The 18851-nt window shown below is 44.9% G+C and overlaps 2 protein-coding genes across 3 annotated transcripts; one reads left to right on the top strand and one right to left on the bottom strand.

Moving 5' to 3' along the window:
- Window positions 1-2521: 2521 nt before the first annotated feature.
- Window positions 2522-8793, bottom strand: BTF3 (basic transcription factor 3). Of its 2 annotated transcripts, XM_061475718.1 has the most exons (6): window positions 8674-8793; window positions 8321-8389; window positions 6320-6433; window positions 5901-6102; window positions 3421-3477; window positions 2522-2889 (listed from the first exon to the last, which is right to left on the bottom strand). In XM_061475718.1, the coding sequence occupies exons 2-6, from the start codon at window positions 8387-8389 to the stop codon at window positions 2843-2845; spliced, it is 489 nt and encodes a 162-aa protein (XP_061331702.1). In that variant the 5' UTR covers window positions 8674-8793; the 3' UTR covers window positions 2522-2842. The 2 variants fall into 2 exon arrangements, with proteins under 2 accessions (XP_061331702.1, XP_061331703.1); XM_061475719.1 differs by lacking the exon at window positions 8674-8793 and having other exon boundaries at window positions 8220-8345.
- Window positions 8794-16293: 7500 nt separating this feature from the next.
- FOXD1 (forkhead box D1) lies at window positions 16294-18625 on the top strand. Its single transcript, XM_061475788.1, has one exon. It carries the CDS (start codon window positions 16396-16398, stop codon window positions 17644-17646), a length of 1251 nt encoding a protein of 416 aa, XP_061331772.1. The 5' UTR covers window positions 16294-16395; the 3' UTR covers window positions 17647-18625.
- The last annotated feature ends 226 nt before the right edge of the window (window positions 18626-18851 follow it).

The raw sequence follows: 18851 nt of genomic DNA, 5'->3' as shown, positions 1-18851 counted from the left end.
CTGGGGTGCAGTCACCCAGAAGGCACAGATCCCTCCTAGGGCTGGGCTGGTCATCAGTCAGCAGGTGGTGAGCCATTGTACTGTGCATCACTTGTGTTTACTGGGAGGGTTCCTCCCCCCTTAGTTCTATACTTTCTCCCTTTGTTATTTCCCTTAGCATTAGTAGTAGTGGTGCTGTATGATACTTTAGTTGTTGGACTGTTCTTATCTCAACCCATGGGGCTCACATTCTTTCAATTCTCCTCCCCATCCTACCAGGGGGAAGAAAGAGAGCAGTGAGTGAGTGGCTGTAGTAGTGCCATGTTACCGGCTGGGCCTAACCCATGACAATGCACCAGACTGTATTATTAATGGTAGCTCCACCATTTTCCAAACAGATTTTGATGTTTTTTTTTATAAGCATACACTTACTTTAAATCACAGCAAAGCCCTTGAAGCATATTAACAAGCCAGATATTTCTAAAGATATGTTGCAAAAATGGTGAATAAAGATCTCAAACCCCTACTCCATTGGAGTCAAGCTGCTCAATGTGACAGGTTCAGAACATTCCCTTAGCTTTTCAGAAATAAAAAGCTCAAGCAAGCATTTGTTTCAGTGCAGGCATCTGTTTTCTTTTCTCTGTTGTGCAAGATATTTCAAATGGAGACACACAGGTATTTTCCTTGAGCAAGACTTCAGATATGAATCCATAATGGTGTAATTATCATATGGTTACATAGAAGTTTAATCTAATGAGAAACATCAACACAGCTGTTTTGAGTTTCTAGCAGTTAATGATAGACTAGGAAGACCATAATCAAACTCTTTAAGAGAAAATAATCACAGCATTGAGTCCAGGACTGAGCATTTAAGTGTCAGACATGAAGACTAGTATGAACTTCCACTTAGAATCTGCTATAATCAAGAACACATTTTGATAATATCTTGATCCTCAAATCACAGTCTGGGGAGACAGAGATATGCCAGTATTTCCTGACTGGGAGCATACTTACCTGTCACGTGACTGCTTACCACTGTATTAGCATTATTTTGCATTTCAAAGACACAGTTTTACCATGGATATTATTTAAGCACCAAGTATGTCTGCAAGTGGTGAAAAAGCTAACACTGCCTACATCTCCAAGCAAGATCCCAAGTCACTTCATGAGACAGAAACTGGTATGAAACACTTCATAAGCAAGATCTACAGTGGCTTAAAGGAACTATCTTTGAGGACTTACATATTTGAGTCACAGAATGGGCAATGCATTTACTGATTCTCAAAAGAAACCCAGCACACCATTTATTGACTCAACATGTCACAGAAGTTGGTAAACAACTCTCTAAAATTCATTTTTTTTTTTACCTTTTACAGAGCAATTAGCTTCAAGTCACCATCTTAATTTCAAAACTCACATTTGCAGTTTTCCTCTTATGGCCACAAGTCAATGAAAGCACTTTATTTCAACTAATTAAACGCTAAAAGTGTAATTTACTGATAAAGTACTTGCAAACTTATATTGTTACTCTAAGTTCTTGCACTTGGCTCCAGCCATGACACGCTCACATCAGATCAGTGTCTTACATCAAAGTACAGGAAATGCACAGGTCAAACAAGTTCCTCCACTGTTTCCCAACAGTAACTACACCATGACAAACATGCTTGGCAAGTCAAAGAGCCCCACCTTTTTCCAGGCACAGGAGAACTTTGTTATGGCTACAGCAAAGTTTTAACCTGAATGTTTCACCTCACAAGGATGAACTTCCACTTCCAGAAGTATTTAGAGACAACCTTGGTGAATACTCTTCTGCCCTAGATACAGCTTATGTTACGGAAACAATCCAATTTATCATTAACACCAAAGTTTAGCCCTCACCCCTGGAAGCTCCAACTATGCCAAGGTCAGACTGGAACTTAAAAAGGTCTTTCTCATGCCCAGAAACCAAATTCTCTTTTCCTCTGGAACACACGAAAGCAACAGAAAGAACATATTCCTGAAACATCCAAACATAATTATTAGTTAATAGATTCACAGATGCTAGATACAGGCTTGATTAAGAGCCATTATAAATTCTATTAAGGCTTTCCTCTTCCTATACTTCCTCCATGTAACTGACATTTTCAGGTAAATAAAGTACCAGGAAAGCATTATTTAATTCATTAAATAGTTACAACCTGCAAGTACCTATTAAACTTACTGAAGATTTAACATTGCTTCCTCCAAGGTGCCACTGTTTAAGGCCAAAGGTCTCCCTCAACTTGCACATTTTGTTATATTAAACCACCGACACTTGTCTCTAGAATACAGACCTATTTGTGAAGTTCAGTAGATTAAAGTGACTTACAGCATATGTAACTGACCTGCAAACAGGTTCATTATTCCAAATACATTCAGTCCAAAATGCTCCACTATGCACAGGAGAAGTTTAGAAGACGGTTTAACAGCAAAAGGAGGATATTCTGCAGAAAAGCAAGGCCTTTTCTGACTAATTATGGAAAATTTTTTCCTACTTTTCTGACACAAAAGCCACACCAGAAAATTTCTTTATATTTTTATTGTATGTCAAAATTCAGTAAAGATGATGTTTAGCTTGTATACAAGTTACTCAAAAACTGTGTCTAGGCAGAGATTCATTAGCAATCCAACTTATTTCAAAGCATAAGTTTGTTCAATCAGGCCACAAAAATAATATTGTGTACAAGCAGTAACTAAAGAGCTGCAGGTTCAAGGAGTTTTCAGATATCACAGATGTTGATATATCATCAGGAAATAAAAATAAAATCAAAGCAGTTACAATATAAAATAGCAGCTCCATATTGCCTTTTCAGGTTTTAACTTTATTTAGAGAGTGACACTTAGTTCAGTTTGCCTCGTTCTTTGAAGCTTCATCGAAGTTTTCAACAAGATCTAGGGAAAAGAAGAACACTGAAATTAAAATCTGACACATTTTCACTTTGCCAAATATTCTGGATTTGTTTTACTTCCCCCATGTGAAGTTCTACTTCATATCAAGTGCTCACAACATAAAGAAGCTTCAGCTTACAAAAAATCAGAACAAGCAACTTTTAAGAGCTTTATGATTCTTTCTTCTTTCTCAACCAAGTTTTGCATGGTTCACTATAAAGCACAATTCTAGAATCATTTAACTTCGTTATAATCACAACTGAGCAAAGTGATATTGAGAAGGTAATTTCCTCCTACCCTTCTTACTGAATACTAAATAATCATCTTAGCCACAGCTATTACTTCTATAGAGGACAAAAATGCTAGCTCAAACCAACAAATCTCTCATGTTGCCTGGAAACAATGAAATAATCTGCCCACAGAAACTCAGTGACAGCAACTGACTGGTCAACACTCTTAACATGCTTGCCCCAAGCACTACATATCTCTCAGGAAAATTCACCTTCTCCTCCTCCACTGCATGCTTGTTCTTACCTGGAACTTCATCATCATCTTCTTCACCTGTAGCAAGTGGTGCTTTTCCATCCACAGCTGCAAGAGCATGCAATTAATAAGCATCAGTCAAGCTCACCATAGGCATCTTGATTAACTCTGTATTTCTGAAAGCATGATCAAAGATTCTGAGCTGAACTGCAATACTTTATTCAGTTCCTGGACTGAATAAAAATGTTGAACTAATCTAGGAGGTTCACATTTCCTTTGTTACTGATAATGCTTAAACAGCCCAGGAGGGTAATGATAAGATGCAGGCTAAACCAGCTTACTAGTAGTCTTCTATCTAGGTATCCTGAGTGCCTTGCATGGTAATAATTTTCAGCTACAAGTGATTCTACCAATTTCTATTAGAAGCAGCTTGGTTTATTGATTACTCCAGGTTCACACGTTTTACACAATCAAGCTTTAAGAAAATAAAGGATCCTGTATTTTAGGACTTTGAGGAAAACTCAGGTGTAATTGTGAAGGGGCAGGCAGACACACATTAATTAAAGATATTAGTGCTCCCAGGCAAGCTCAGAGGAACATGGAACTGGATGCACAATTTTACACTTATGTGGTTGAGGTAACCATGTGTTCTGGACCACATCTCTGCCAACTCAGCTGTTTCTTAACTACTCCCATTTTGTTTGCCAGAGCTACTGAGACTTAACCATGCCTACTGTAGCAGACCAATGAGCATCTGTTAAACTGCAGCAGTATAATACTAAGAATAGATATCTCAGGTCCCCAAATGCCTACACCACTACTTCCATTGCTATTCTCAGCTCTGCTACCAAGGGTAAGCTGTCTTGTACTCTCCATCACCTCAGTTTTATCTTAATTAATCCTTCTCGGTTTTCAAGAAAAGCATGAGGCAACATATGGGTTTATACTAGACCTGTATCCTGATTTCTAGAGAACCAAAAATCAGAAGAATGAATAAACTTTGGTGTGAAAGGGCATGGGACAATGTTGCCACTAACTCTCCTTTTGTTTTTTTAACAGCAGAAACCTGTTACAGCTTAAGTGCATCTCAGTGTCAAATACCACATTTTAGAAGCGACCCTGTTGTTCCCTTCTACACCATCTGCATTGTCTCTCATCCAATATCAGACTAAGATTACTTTAACACCTGCAAATGCAATCACCACAGACACTTCACTTTTCAGTGCCTTTCAAATCCAGCAGACAATGCTGAATGGAAAGTTTTGGGAGACTACTTTGGTAACCACCCAAACTGGCAAGGAATAGCCATTTACTAGATCATACAAAGCAAGCACTTAAACAAGCTTCCCTAATACTAAATTGCAAGATTTAGTTTACCCCAAATATAACCCACCTTGTTATGAGAACAGAGATCTTTGCAGATCATTTTAGGTTGGTTTTTTTATACATTTCAAACCCTACTGCCACAAGAAAGCCACAGAGGTAACATTAGGAAGGAAGGACCTAAGCTCCATGTGGAAAGCAGCAGTTTAGCCCACCTCAGGAAGACCACTTCCAGCAGATTTTTTTCAGTGGAAGTTGACAGAAGGAAAGTCTTAAACTTTAGGAATGGAAATACAAGCTGGCAGCAAAGTACAGGAAGAAAAAATGTAGCAAGCAAGTTCAGAACTACCAGAAACTGGACACTGCGATACGCTTCTATTTTCTGTTTAGGATGTTCAATACCTTAAAAGGAATGGGCTTAAGATATTTCAGAAAGAAGACAGTACATACAGAACCCAATGAGTGTTTCCAGTGCCAACAAGCCTGTGTTTCACTCCTAATAATCACTCTGTAGCAGCAGCATCTTTTCTAAACACTATATACTTAAATCTCTCCTTTACTTTTCCCAGTTTTAAGAAGAAAAAGTACATGTGTTTTTACTAATTTAAGAATGAACTAGGAAGTTGGTGTATCTAGTTTAATGCCAGTCCTGTCCTCTCCACTGCTCTACACACAGAAATTATTATGCATTTCCTTACAAATACTGTGCAATTCCCTCCTAGTGATCAGAAGCCCGTGCAAGAAATACCTCCACCACACCTGTGAAGCAGCAAAGCAGTTGCAAGATGTCTTTTCTCAAGTCCCTTTCTCATTACTTATGTTTCCATTCAAAGTGACAAAACTGACACACTCAAATTCCTTTTTCTTAAACCCTAACTCTTCCAGAACTCATCTACTTACCTTTAATGAACAAGGCAGAACTTTAATGAACCACAATATGGCAGATCAAGAAGTAAGCCACCATGAAATAAAGTCTGGCTACAGCTTTCCAGTCTGACACCAGCTGCAAGATACACCAACAGGTGCCCCTGCTGTACTTGGTTATACTCATCAGATTTGAGCTATAAATAAGATGCAAGAGTTCCATTTCTGTGTAAGTATTTTATAATATGCTTACAGACAGCAAGGGTGCACTGAATTTCACTGCTGCTATACAAATAAGCCTCATGTCAGCTGCCAGCATGAAATGCATTCAAGTTTCAACTTACACTGCTTGGGTAGGGCTTCTGCCAATCTCCTCAGGCTGGTCAAACTGTCAGCTCCAAGCTGGTTTAAGATGCTAGGAAGCATTTCTGTTAGCTGCTTTGTCTCAGCATGACCCGTGATAGTGAAAGTGTTAGCAGCCAGAGATGCCTGAACTTTAGGATTATTGAAGTGAATGACTGTTCCTTGGTTAGTAAACATGTTGACCTGCAAGAAAAAAAAACAAAACACAATACACACACACACACACACAAAAATAGATTCGAAGCAGTTTAGCAAGATATTTTCAATTTAACAGGCAACTGAGTCCACAAATATCTACTGATAATTTACAGAAAAGTTTAGGTCATTATTTACCTGGAATACTTGTACTGATAAATTTTTCTATTCCTGAAAATAGTATTTTTTCATTAGAAGCAATTACCTCCTCAATTCCAGAAATATTGTTGACTCCCAGTTTCTTCAATGAAAATTGAAGTTTTTTGTCATCTGCTGCAGCTGTTCTGTGGACAACCTTCTTCTTTCTGCGGGCAGTACCCTTTGCCAAAAGAAAAAAAAAAAAGGGGCAAGCTCCAAATTACTACTTAAATAGTTCTTCACAAACTCTAATCCTCAGGACTGTATAACTACTCTGCAGCCATCTACAAATCAGTTTACCATACAAAGTTCTACTTTTGTGTTATAGTGCACGCAACCATACCCCTCCAACTGCACTGCAGCAGTCTCTCTCTTGCTAGAAGGCAAGCTTTGCATGTCTGTCACAAGAGTGAAGTTTTAGGAAGCAATGCACCAGAGAATGTTTATTCTGCAATTCTCTTGGGGTTTCTGCAGCACCTTGCAAGAAAAATTGCAAGTTTACCCTTGCCTGTTATCACAGCAATAACAATGAAAAATAGGCATGGGTGTACGTAATTTCTGAAGTTTATTATTTTTTTATCATCTTTCTTCAGTTGTAGTTGTAATTCCTGTAATAGTCAAAGACCATGTAGGTCACACCAACAGAATAGTAGACTCATCTGCCACTCCTCTAAAAAGACTTGGAAAAAAACCCATGGCATTACCTGTAGGTATGTTCTACACAGAAACCTCAAACTTCCCACAACAAAGTACTGCAACAGCCCTCCACCTAAATATCATCTTTAGATTATTTGTAAAATCTGCAGACTTGCAACACCATTAAAATCTTCCAGTAAAAGGCAATGTGCAACCTTTTCACACAAGAAGTGACTCCTTCCCTGTCTGAAAACTCCTCTACAGCCATCTCAACTTATATGGTGACAATGTCATGAAGAATCCCCTTAATAATTTCCAGTTATAAAACAAATTGGAAAAAAAAACTTCAGGCATTCAAAGTATTTCACACACCAATGCTAAACTGAATGACAGCACCACCAGTATAGTCTACACTTCGCTAATGCCTCTAGAAGACTTATATTGACAAGGGAGCTACAAGAACTGTAATCTGAAAGCATGCTCTTACACAATAAAGATTACAAACCTCTACAGTCAATAAACACACACTGGTAACACACACACAATCATCAATAGAACACAGAAATTCCCTACTTAACCAGTAGCCCATACAAAGAATATGCAAAAACACCAGGCCAGTTAATTACTACATTAGCCTCGGTTTACTCCTGCCTAACTCTCCAGCTAAAGGAAAAAAAATAAAATCAAGACAGTTCCTGGAATTCCCATCAGCAAGACTTCTGTTGAACAGCTTGTATTTTAAGATACTGTGAGTACACTTCCTCAGGTATAAAAACCCCCATAAATTCCTGCCTTAAAACTGAGACTGTAATTAAAATGTTTATACCATACAGCTATATTAAGAATACTTTATTTTCATATTGTAAGTAGTCACACAGCTACATGTATTCAAATGTCATAACAAAATGGAGAGGTTTTCTGAACATGTTAGTCTACAACTGCAAGAGTATGGAAAGCACAGAATTTCTAACTTCGTTCTAAAAGCAAGAATTAGCCATGGGCACATTAAAGGCTTCCGACAAAGAGTCTGGCACATAACCTCTACAATATGTTATAAAAACTATGCCCAAACTTTTTTACTGTAAAACCCACACATTTCAAACCACACACACACCTATACAAGCAAAAGGGCAATATACTGCAATATATTACAGCAAAGCTGAAATATTTTACAATATATTGCAGTATGTTACAGCAAAGCTGAAATATATTACAATATATTACAGTAAAACTGAAAAGGCTGGAGATTCAGTTACTCCACGCAACTTCTACAGAACTGACTCCGGAAATCCCTGCAGCAGCAGCACAGCTCCCAGCCAAGGAAAACACACTCGTGCTGCTCCCACCACGGTTTTCTGGATCCCTCATGCTAGGCCTGGCATGCGAGCGCAGACACACGGCCCCGAGGACTGGGCGAGAACTCGGCGCCTACCTTGCCACCGATGCGCACTTGAGCCTGCAGCTTGGCGAGTTTCTCCTGGTTCATGATTGTTTCTTTCATCTGTGGAAGCAACAAGAGCACCCGTGACTGGCGGGCCGCTAGGCGCCGGTGTGAGGGCAAGGGGGCGCAAAGGACTCTGCAGCTGCCCCTCACCACAAACGTGCCTGCCCAGCCCCACAGGCCACAAGTTAGGGCACCCTACCACATCACAGCAGTAGGAAAGGTGCTCCTACCTGAGTGGAAGCTCAGCACCCCTCGAGCCCAGCCCGTAACCACCTCCCCTTACCACTACCACCCATCAGCCGACCTACAGCTCTCAGTCACCCCCCGCCGCCTCTTTATACCTTCCCAGAGCGGAAGCGGCGGAGCCGGAGAGAGATAAAAGACGAGAACCGGGGGCCAAGTGCGGGATCGGGCGTTACACGCGGAGCTGCCTGAAGCGAGATGGCGGCCGGAAGGAAGGTACAGCGAGGCGTACTCCGCATGCGCAGTTGTCCGGGTCGGTCGAGGGCGCCTCCCGCGGTCGGGCGTTATTGGTGCTGTGGGGTCTAGCTGCGCCTGGGGGCCGGCGGTCGGCTTGGCTGTGCGGCCCTTCCTGCTGCGGTCGGGGGCCTCACTCCGCGATGGCGGATGGCCTCAGTGTTGGCTTGTTTGGTTTTTCACTCCTTGAAAGCGTGTACGGGTTGTGCTTTCTTTATTGTCTTCATAACACAAACTTACCCGCTATCTCTGGCCCAGGGGTTCCACGTGTGGGTTTGGGGGCAATACTCTTCCCGGCTGCCCTGCTCGAAGCCAGCCCGCTGAGGCTAATTTCTTTAAGGCAGGCTGTCTGTCACCGCTGCCCACGGGGCAATTCTGATCTCGTTTTATTTGCCTTCATCTCAGGTGTTCTTTGCTTTGGCTCTGTATCCTCCATTGCATTAGCAGGTTTTCTGCTGGCCGCTGAACGCTGGTTCTCGCAGAGCCTTCTTTCTGCAGCAGTGTTTTTCATCACCAAGGTCTTAACTAACATGCCTGTACTGTCCCTGTGTTATCTAACTTTTGAGAATCAAATGTAAGCCTTCAAGGCCTAACTTGAGCAGTTGCTGCTGCATTTGAGTATTTGTAAACCATATTCCTCAGGGTAGAGGTAATTCACAGTGTACAATTTCAGTGCTCCCCAGGTTTACTAATGTACTTCAGTTTTTTCTCTCGAAAGGAGCCTGGTGGGACTAATCTAGTTATCGGGAGCTCGTACGTGTGGGTTCCCATTCTTAGTATGCAGAGAGCTTAGCAATCTTTGGCTTCTGACCTGTGCTGCATAGCAGGGTGCAGGAGCAGATTTAGGGGGAAAGAAGCCTGACATTTCTATCAGTGTTCATCAAGTGATGCAGCACAAGGGGAAGTCATGTTGTTCTGTGGTCCTGCCCCCATCACCACTGCAACCAAACTCAACTGGCCTCCTGGCAGCAGTATAATACCACCAACCTTGTCATCATCTCATCCTGTATTTTAATGCCTTCTAAACCAATTATTCTCTGGAATATCCTCAATGAACTACTACCTTTGTTCTTGTTTCTGTAAGACTATGTTAATAATTAATTTATCCTTCTCTACTGATTAATGGTAAAGCTCCAATGATAGTAATTTCCAGAGCCACGGTTTTGCCAAGGCAGTGCTTTTCATGTGTGTGTTTGCTCTCATGATATCTTTTCACTACGTTGTAGCTGAGTGTTAATTTGTGCAGAAAATTTTGATTGCTGTTACAACTGAGACTTTTGTAATTAGTGAGAATGAATGATCAACCAAAAGTTATTCCAGCTGGTGGTGATTAAAGAGGTGCTGCTGAAAAGCAGCCTGTACCTCCCAACAGAACAACATCATGGCTGAAAATTAAATCAAACAGCTATAAAGGATGACCTGGGGACCTGCAGAAGTTTGGTCCACCCTATCTGTAAAATTGGAGTAGTAAGTTGGTTTGCTTAAAAAAGAAGGGGGAAGGAAGCCCATATTACTGTATCTGAACTAGCAAACCCAGTACCTAATTTGGAGGGAAAGGAACAAAATATATTGGGAGAAGGAGGGATTTGGGGAGGACAGAGTTTGTTCTGAACTTAAAGTGAAGTTTATAAATTTATTGCAAGATGAAACTGGCAATGTACCTGCAGCAGAAGAGAACAGTGCCAAGATAAAAAGAAAAAAAAAGAATAAATAAAAAACCTAAACCAAACCTGAGTAACTGTGGGCTATTGAAAGTAAAAGCAATAAATATTTCCACTTCAGATTTATCAGTCTGCCAACAATATCTAAGGAAGTTTTCTGGATTACTAGGCCAAATGATTACTAACATGCAAAATATTTTTGTAGGCTGAAATACTGATGTGAAAGAGTTGCAGAAAGATCATTCCAAGGTAGAAGCTGTAGAAAGTGCTGACCCAGTTTTCATCCTAGAATTAATTGGGCTGTAGGTATGATCTCATATTCCCTTGTGAGATTATGAAGACAAATTATGTTGAAAAAACACATCACTGAGTTGTATCAGGAATCAACTGAAGCAGTTCAAGAACTGCAGCTTAAAGGACTCTGTAAGATTTGGTTACGTTTCTTGGATCAAACAACAGATTTTCAAAAAACAAACTTTGCATCAGAGAAAAAGTATTTTAGAATGCTAAAGTAGTATTGGCTTGTTTTCTTTTTCCCTTTTTCTGTAATTGCATAATGGGAAACATAAACCTAAACCTGGATTCTGTGTAGCTGAAGAACTTCTCTAAGGAAATGAAACAGATCCAAAGCCCATAGCACTGAAATGAAGCATCATCATCAGTAAGCATCTTTTCAGTTCTGAAAAAGGTTGAAAGTTAAGATCTAAAAATGATCAAAGAATATACATTGCTAAAACAAAGTTTGTTAGCTGCACGGAAGCAGCATAAGGGTGGAAAGAGACCATTAAATTGGTTACTCACAAAAATTGTCTCCTGAATTATGTGGAAGTTTAAAGGCAGGAGAATGACAGCATTTGCTGTCTAAATGCCAGTGGAAAAGGTCTTCCAAAAGACATGGCCAGTGTATAAGCAATAGCAGAGTACATTGAGAAAAGGTGTTGTTAGTGTCATTTTCAGGAAAGAAATCACAGGTCATACATAAGTGATTAGGCAAAAGTGAAGTATTATTTGTCCAGATTGCCAGTGACTACAAACAACACAGTGTATTTTCAGACAATGGAGGAAATATGATATTTAAAATCTCATTAAAAAAAAAAACAAAAACATTTGTTCAAAAGAATGCTGTGTTCAGCACCAGGACATAAGGGGAAAAGTGCTAAGTTATTTGGAAAAATACGCATATATGTTAGTAATTTAGGGGAGGAAAGCGGTATCATCATGGGGTACGAAAGCAAAAGTGGTGAGAAATATAAATGGAAAAGAAATAATCTTAGAAAGTCTAAACATAGGACTCACTGAATAATTCAGAACTTTTTAAGAAATACTAAACATATCTAAACATTGAATGGGAGCATGGGAAGATTGATCTTAATTGCAGTGCTGTTTTCACCTCATATAATGTAGTGTTGTACCATGTGCTGGTGAGTTGTATGGAGTGTCAGGGAAGAGAACACTCCTCAGCAGACGGTGTCCTTTTGTCACCATGCCTGTAAGTCTTAAACTCAGCAACCCAAAATACCTGGGCTTCAAGCCACCTTCCAAGCTTTTCATGAGTGGTGGGTTGCCTCTCTCTGTTTATGACGCCCCGCAGAGGCCGACTAGCGAATAGTCCGATAAGTGCTACACAGAGAATGTCCTGCCTTCACTGAACATGGTTCAAATAGGCTTTGCCAAATACTTGGGAATTCATGTTAATTGGACTGGTAAAGGCTCACCAAGGAAGGCTTTAATGTTAGTCTTTGTTAAAAATTAAAATCTCTCTAGAGAACAGGTGAAAGTCAGAAGTCACAATATTCCTCACTGGCTGTGTGTGAAGATGGTACCTCAAATTTATGCAGACATCAGACTCAAACCAATTTATTCCTACGCACAGAATTCAAGAGAACTTTATAATTTAAGCCACAGAAAATACAGAAATATTTTTAACCCTGATTAGTTAGATGTGTAGCTGTCAATGCACCACCTTGGCCAATATCTTGGCGGCTGTGAAGGTGCGATTTATTATCTGTTTTGCCTTTGGCTTCATAGGTTGCCTTTGGCCCAGGTTAGTGTTCAGCAGGAGGCAAGTGCAGTGGGCCAGGGGTGGGGAGGCTGAACAGGGCAAGGGCTTTCTTCCTCCTGCAGCAACTAGCTGTTATTTCTGTTCAAGCCTGGCAGGAGCCCACCACCCGCCTAGTTTCAGATGGAAAAATCAATCTTCTCTTATCTTCAATCACAGTATAGCCTGTCCCCAATGATTTCTAAGTAAACAAAGAGCATACCTGCCAATATTACTTGCCTCACTACAGAATTAAATGAAAAATATGCCAAATGTCTCAGACATGAATTACAGGATCTCCCTCCTTATTTGCCAGAGCATGTCTACAACAAAGAGTTCAGGGCTTATTCAGACGATGTTAGAAAGTTTTCCAATAGTCAGTGGAGTCATAAAATCAAATGTAACCTAAACAAACATGATTTGTCCTTATGATGAATACCAGATGTGATGGCCAGTGCTCTATTTTGAAAATCAGGTATCCCTCCACTAGCACTGGCTTTAAAGAGTAGAAATAAAAAGTTTAAATAAAAATTATAAAAGTAAATTTAGGGATTGGGTGCAGAGCAGAACTGCTTGTACCAATTGCCAGAGTGCTTTGATCCCATGCATCCACAGCGCCAATAGAATGTGGAGTGTTCTGTATCAGTATGCAGGAATTTTGTGTGTAGTGCATAATTTAAAATTTATAATGGATGACAGTAAGCCCAAGCGATAAAAAAAAAAATAAATAAACCCTATCTGTACACCTGTATTTCACATCTTGTTTCTGTGCTACTGTGGTTTTAGGCCTGTGTTTATATTTATATCGTTCACAAGCAGAGAAACCACGGACTAGTGCCCCCGAGGTCCTAGGGGCCGTTTCGTGGATGGGTGTGTATGGCCCAAGAAGGGCGACAGAGCCCTGGTGCGATGGCGCCCGGAGAAGTTACACCGTTTTCGTGGAAGGGAGTTTCTCATGTCCCCCCAGAACGCTGCTTTTCCCTACGGTCTCGGGGTCTCGCTCAGCCCCGGGCAGGGCATCCTGCCCTGCCGTTTCCGGGAGCTGGTCGGGGCGGAGAGTCACGCCGGGCACCCTGCTCTGGCACACGGCTTCCCGGAGCCGGCCGACCCGACGTGTCCCGGCGCTCCCTACCGGTAGGTGGCATCCACCGTCCGCGCAGAGCACCGCCAGAAGCGTACCGTCGCCGAGAGGAGCGGAGCCGCCGCGGGACAGGGACCGGGGCAAAACCCCGCGACCGCGTGGTCCGACGTAGGGGAAAGCCGTTACGGCTGTGCCTCTGCTGCTCGCCTGCCTTCTTTTGTTTCTTGCCAATTTAAGAAGGCACCTACCGGGCTGAGACGGGAGCGAGTGGAAGATGCACCAGGTCTCAGTTGTCTTCATTGGGGCTAGCTCAGCTGCCCCCAAGAAGGCAAGCCCCTCAGACCCCTCTGCGGCGACAGTCGAGGGCTTGCTATATTGGCCGGGTCTGCCAGGGCGTCCCCATCCCCCTCGCCGGCCGCGTTCAAGAGGACCCGAGCCGGGGGCCCTCCCGTGCTGCCGGTCCTACCGCAGAGCCGCTGATGTCCCACGATCAGTGAGACCTGATGCGTCCTGCGTGGGGCTTAGCAGTAGGTCGCGGGCAGATGCAGCTCTTCTGCTCTGCTGCTACCGCGGATCTTCCCCATAAATTTTTGAGCTTCAATGTTCTTCCGTTAAAAGAGCGTGAGGGTTTGTTTTTTGAGATAATTTCAAACCTTCAGGCCAGAAGAAGAGCAAGAATAACACGAATAAAAAAGGAGTTAAAAGGAAAAATACTAACTCTTTGTACCGATGAGAAAATTCTTGGAGAGGAAAAGTTCTCTTTATGCCTTCTGTGTAGTAACTTGCCCTAGAACTCGAAACTAATTCAAAGGGGCATTTTACTTCCTATGAGATGTAAGTCTCGAGTGATATTATCAATCTTTCTACAGGAAAAATTAGTAGTCCCATTACGAATTTCGGACTTCTTTTTTCTTCCTTTCCCTCTCATCATCCCCCCCCCCCCCCCCCCCCCCGCCCCTTTTTGTAACATTTGGTGGTATTCTCCTGCAGACGATTTAGTGGTGAACAAAATGTAAATAGGATTATTTGGAAATAGTAGAAAGGATTATGTTGTAAATCCGTGGAACTGGGTTTGAAAGAGGGTGGCTTGGGTCCTTTGAATTAGGACGATATATCGAAAACGTATTTCAAGAAAACGGTGTGTGAGAGTTGTTTGGGCAGCGAGATTTGAGCAGTGAGGACGCTAGGCATCAGTCTGCCCTTCTCACCCCGGTTTCTACCGGAGTTCGAAATGCTCTCCTCCTCTTCCTCCCATCCCAATCGGATCGTCATCGTGGGTTATCCTAACAGAACTGGAAGGGATGGGGATTTTTAAGGCTTTTCTTTATAAGACCACGGTGATTGCATTTCTGTTAAGTTTGGTTTTGTCCTTTCCCTGCCACACCTCGCATAAAGGGAGTCCTCGCTCTTCTGCTGTCCTTGCATGTACCACCTGAAACTGGGAACGGTGGACTTGATTAGAAAGCAGTTCTTTGTGTCGCTTTCTTTGAGGTGTTCCTCCTACACTTAGAGCAGAATTCACAGTTTAAAGGCGGGTGAACTGTCTTCCTTTGCACGTAAAAGAGATAACGATAATTCTTGTTAGTGTTTTCCATAATGAAGGGAACTGCTTCTCTCCCTTTACAAACAATAACCTTACAAATAAACCGTGAGATTAGCGGTGTGCTTTGGAGGCGAGCTTGCGAGGTCGACTTCGAGAGATATGTGATTTAATTCTTAAGTGAATTAAACTCTGGAGGGTGAGAAGGAAGGGAGGGAGAGAGATGTCTCTAAATCATCCCGCAGGCAGAAGCCTGAAGTTTATTAACTCACCACCTCCCTCCCGGGCCTGATTTTTGTTTTTTAACTCCCCTCCTTCCCACGGGAAGCGGGACCCGGTCGCTGGGGAAAGCCCAGGAAGACGCAGAGCTCCCTGCACCCTCCAGACCGCTCCTGGGAAGATGCTCTAGCACTTTGGAAGAGGCTCTAACTTTTCTTATATCCACCCGGGGCGGGGTGGGGGAAGGCGGGTAATGTCTTTATTTCCCCTCTTCTCCCTTACGGGCGGCCCCGGTGGCCCCTCTCCGCCCCGAGCCCCTCCTGCAGGGCTGAGGGCGGGGGCATGGGGCGGGCTGCGAGGCGCCTCGCGCGGTGGGGGGACACGGCACCATCCGAGGCCACCGCTCTCCCCGCCGCGCTCTGACGCCGGGAGCCATGTGATGGCCCCCTCGCTATAAGGCAGGGAGGAAGGCTGCCCTCAACTGGGACTCGGCCCCAGCCTTTTCACTGTCTTTTCCAAAGCCCCGGCAAACCGCCCCCTGCGCCCTCCCTCCTCGCCAGCCTCCTCCCCTCCCTCCTCCTCCCAGGACTAGGCACGCTCCCTCCGGCCCCACATCCATTAATGTCTGGGGGCTGAGGTGAGGAGAAAGAAGGGGGAATCGACTTCCAGGCGCTGCAGCACAGCCACCCCTTCCCCTCCAAGCCCCGGCTTCAACCAAAAAAAAAAAAACGCCAAAACCCAAAATACCCCCCAAAAAGGGGAGAGGAAGAAAGAGAGCGGTACAGATACCCAAACAGCCGCAAAAAATACCCCGAAACAAAACCCAAACCAGCCGCCGCCTCCGAGCGGGCGGCGGGAGCTCTCCCGCGGCGCGGCAGCGGCGGCGCTGGGGGCCGGCGCGGCTCGGAGCGGCCCGCCTGCCCACGGCGGCGGCGGCAGGGCGGCTCTTCGCGGAGCGGCTCGGGGGTCTGGCGGCGGCGGGGAGGGCTCCCGCCCGCCCGCCGCGCTGCGCCGGCCGCCACCGATGCGCTGCCCTGCCGCCGCGCCATGACCCTGAGCTCGGAGATGTCCGAGGCGACGGCGCTGGCTGAGGAGACCGACATCGATGTGGTGGGTGAGGAGGACGACGAGGAGGACGACGAGGAGCCGCAGCCCCACCGCCGCTCCTACGCGGAGGACGAGGAGGAGGAGGAAGAAGACGAGGATGTGGGTGACCTCCACGACGACGCCCTGCTGCCGCGGTCGCCCGTGCGCGGCGGAGGCTGCAGCGGTGTAGTTGGGGCGGGCGGCGGGGACGGTGCCGGCGGCGCTCGGCCCCCCTCGCGGGGCGGCCCGCAGAAAGCAGCAGCGGGCTGCGGCGGGGCGGGCGGCAGCGGCGGCGGGGCAGGCGGCGGCAGCGGCAAGAACAGCCTGGTGAAGCCGCCCTATTCTTACATCGCCCTCATCACTATGGCCATCCTGCAGAGCCCCAAGAAGAGGCTGACTCTGAGCGAGATCTGCGAGTTCATCAGCGGGCGCTTCCCCTACTACCGGGAGAAGTTCCCCGCCTGGCAGAACAGCATCCGCCACAACCTCTCCCTCAACGACTGCTTCGTCAAGATCCCCCGGGAGCCCGGCAACCCGGGCAAGGGCAACTACTGGACGCTGGACCCGGAGTCCGCCGACATGTTCGACAACGGGAGCTTCCTGCGCCGCCGAAAGCGCTTCAAGCGGCAGCAGCTCCCGGCCCCCGAGCTGCTCCTGCGTGCCGTGGATCCCGCCGCCTTCCTCCCGCAGCCCCCTCCCCAGCCCCCGCAGCAACCGCCCTGCGCCTATGGACCCTACGGCTGTGGCTACGGCCTCCAGCTTCAGCCCTACCACCCCCACTCCGCCCTCTTCACCTTCCACCACTCCTCCCCGCCGCCCCGCCAGCCCGCTGCCGCACCCGGCAGCGCTCCCGGCGCGACGCTGCCCCCCGCCGCCGCGGCCGCACCGCCGGGGCCCTTGTTGCCGGCGGCGGAGCTGGCACGGACGCCCTTCGGCTACGCGCACCCGCTGGGCCCGGCGCTGGCGGCCTCGCTGCACGCCGCCAAGCCTGGCAGCGGCGCGGCGCTGGCCCGCTCGCCCTTCTCCATCGAGAGCATCATCGGTGCTGGGCCCCCCCAGGGTCCTGGTCCCGGCGCGGGCAGCAGCTGCGCTTCCCAGTCGGCCGCGGCGCCGGGGCTGTCCCGCTCGGTGGGGAGCGCTGGGGGCGGCCTGCCCCCTGCCGCAGCCCTGCCCGCCGCGCCCGGCTTCGCGGCACGGATCTCTAACTGTTAAGGGTGTGGGAGTCTTTCCGAAGGTAGGATCTGGGGTATCTATGTCCTTTCTCTGCCGTTCGGATGGACGCCCAGCAGACGACGTCCGGAGGGAATGCGGGCTTTGCATGGGGATTTCGCGGTGGGACTCGGGAGGGAGCCGCCGCGGTGGCTGACCGCACGGGCAGGCGGTCACGCTATAGCAAAGTTACTCGTTATTCCTTAAAAATCAAAAATAATGGTGATAAATAACGTCTCTAAACCGTTAAAAGTTCAGAGATTCTCAGGTCTAGGAACTTGAAAACAGTGATGTACAGGAAAAAAAGAAAAAGGCTTGAGGGAGGACAGCAAAGCAATACTTTTTCATTTTAGTACACTTGTCTCATATACTTTTATAAAAGAAAAGATTAACATGTTTACACAGAAGAAAGTCAAGGTTATCATTTCTTATTTTAACCTGTGTTTTGTATTATAATAGACTTATGGAGTTTTTTATTTTGTACTTTATGCGTATTCTTTACAAGGAATATTGTTAAAAATTACTGGCAAGTATTATTGTACCATTTTAATGTAAAATTTTTACACAATTTCAAAAATAAAATTTTTAATTTTAAAAAAAAAAAAAGAAGAAGTGCAAAACCAAACCCAAAGACCAGAGGAGCCCAGCCAAACAATTGGCTTCGGACCCTTCCCTTCTTAATGGTTCTTCCTTCTTTGGGGCATTGGTATTTTTTTCTTGGGGATTAATAGTACAATAGCTAAGGAATTATAAAGCTTGCAATTTGTTATGGCTGGATTTGACCGCAAAGAAGCAAATCAGAATATGAGCTTTGCAGTCAAACCATTGTTAAACATAGCGGAGAATGAAAGACAAACAAACAAATAAATAAATAATGGACAGCAGAGGGAATAAATAGAAATAAATCTTTCTTGGGGGAGTAAATCCCAGTTCCTTAGGGCACCAATCGGGGGATTGATTAAAAAGACGGTTTAAAACTGTTTTTATACTTTTGGGTGTGTTCTAAATTACAACTGCCTCACAATTTGGTTTCCAAGAGGCCTAAATTAAAATACTGCTAATAAGCAGCTTGTACTGAACTTCAGAGAGATTTGACCGAGACACTTATGTTTCTGTGACGATAACAGGGACATGTGTTTCTACTTTACAATACACATAATATAAAATGAGCGTTGGGATATCCTCGTGTGACGAGCTGATTAGATGCA

The sequence above is a fragment of the Pezoporus flaviventris genome, unplaced genomic scaffold (genome assembly GCF_033815535.1).
Source record: "Pezoporus flaviventris isolate CSIRO_AGI_PZ_B2104156 unplaced genomic scaffold, CSIRO_AGI_Pfla_v1 ptg000090l, whole genome shotgun sequence".
NCBI classification, from domain to species: domain Eukaryota; kingdom Metazoa; phylum Chordata; class Aves; order Psittaciformes; family Psittacidae; genus Pezoporus; species Pezoporus flaviventris.
This window is presented reverse-complemented; position numbering and strand designations above follow the sequence as displayed.

What these genes read in the sequence shown, in the direction of transcription:
- BTF3 (XM_061475718.1), bottom strand. Translation starts at nt 8,389, where the DNA reads ATGAAAGAAACAATCATGAACCAGGAGAAACTCGCCAAGCTGCAGGCT. An exon ending in ATATTTCTGGAATTGAGGAG is followed by an intron (nt 6,103 to 6,319) that starts GTAATTGCTTCT and finishes TTTTTCTTGCAG; the next exon opens with GTCAACATGTTTACTAACCA. An exon ending in AGATGATGATGAAGTTCCAG is followed by an intron (nt 2,890 to 3,420) that starts GTAAGAACAAGC and finishes TCTTTTCCCTAG; the next exon opens with ATCTTGTTGAAAACTTCGAT.
- FOXD1 (XM_061475788.1), top strand. Translation starts at nt 16,396, where the DNA reads ATGACCCTGAGCTCGGAGATGTCCGAGGCGACGGCGCTGGCTGAGGAG.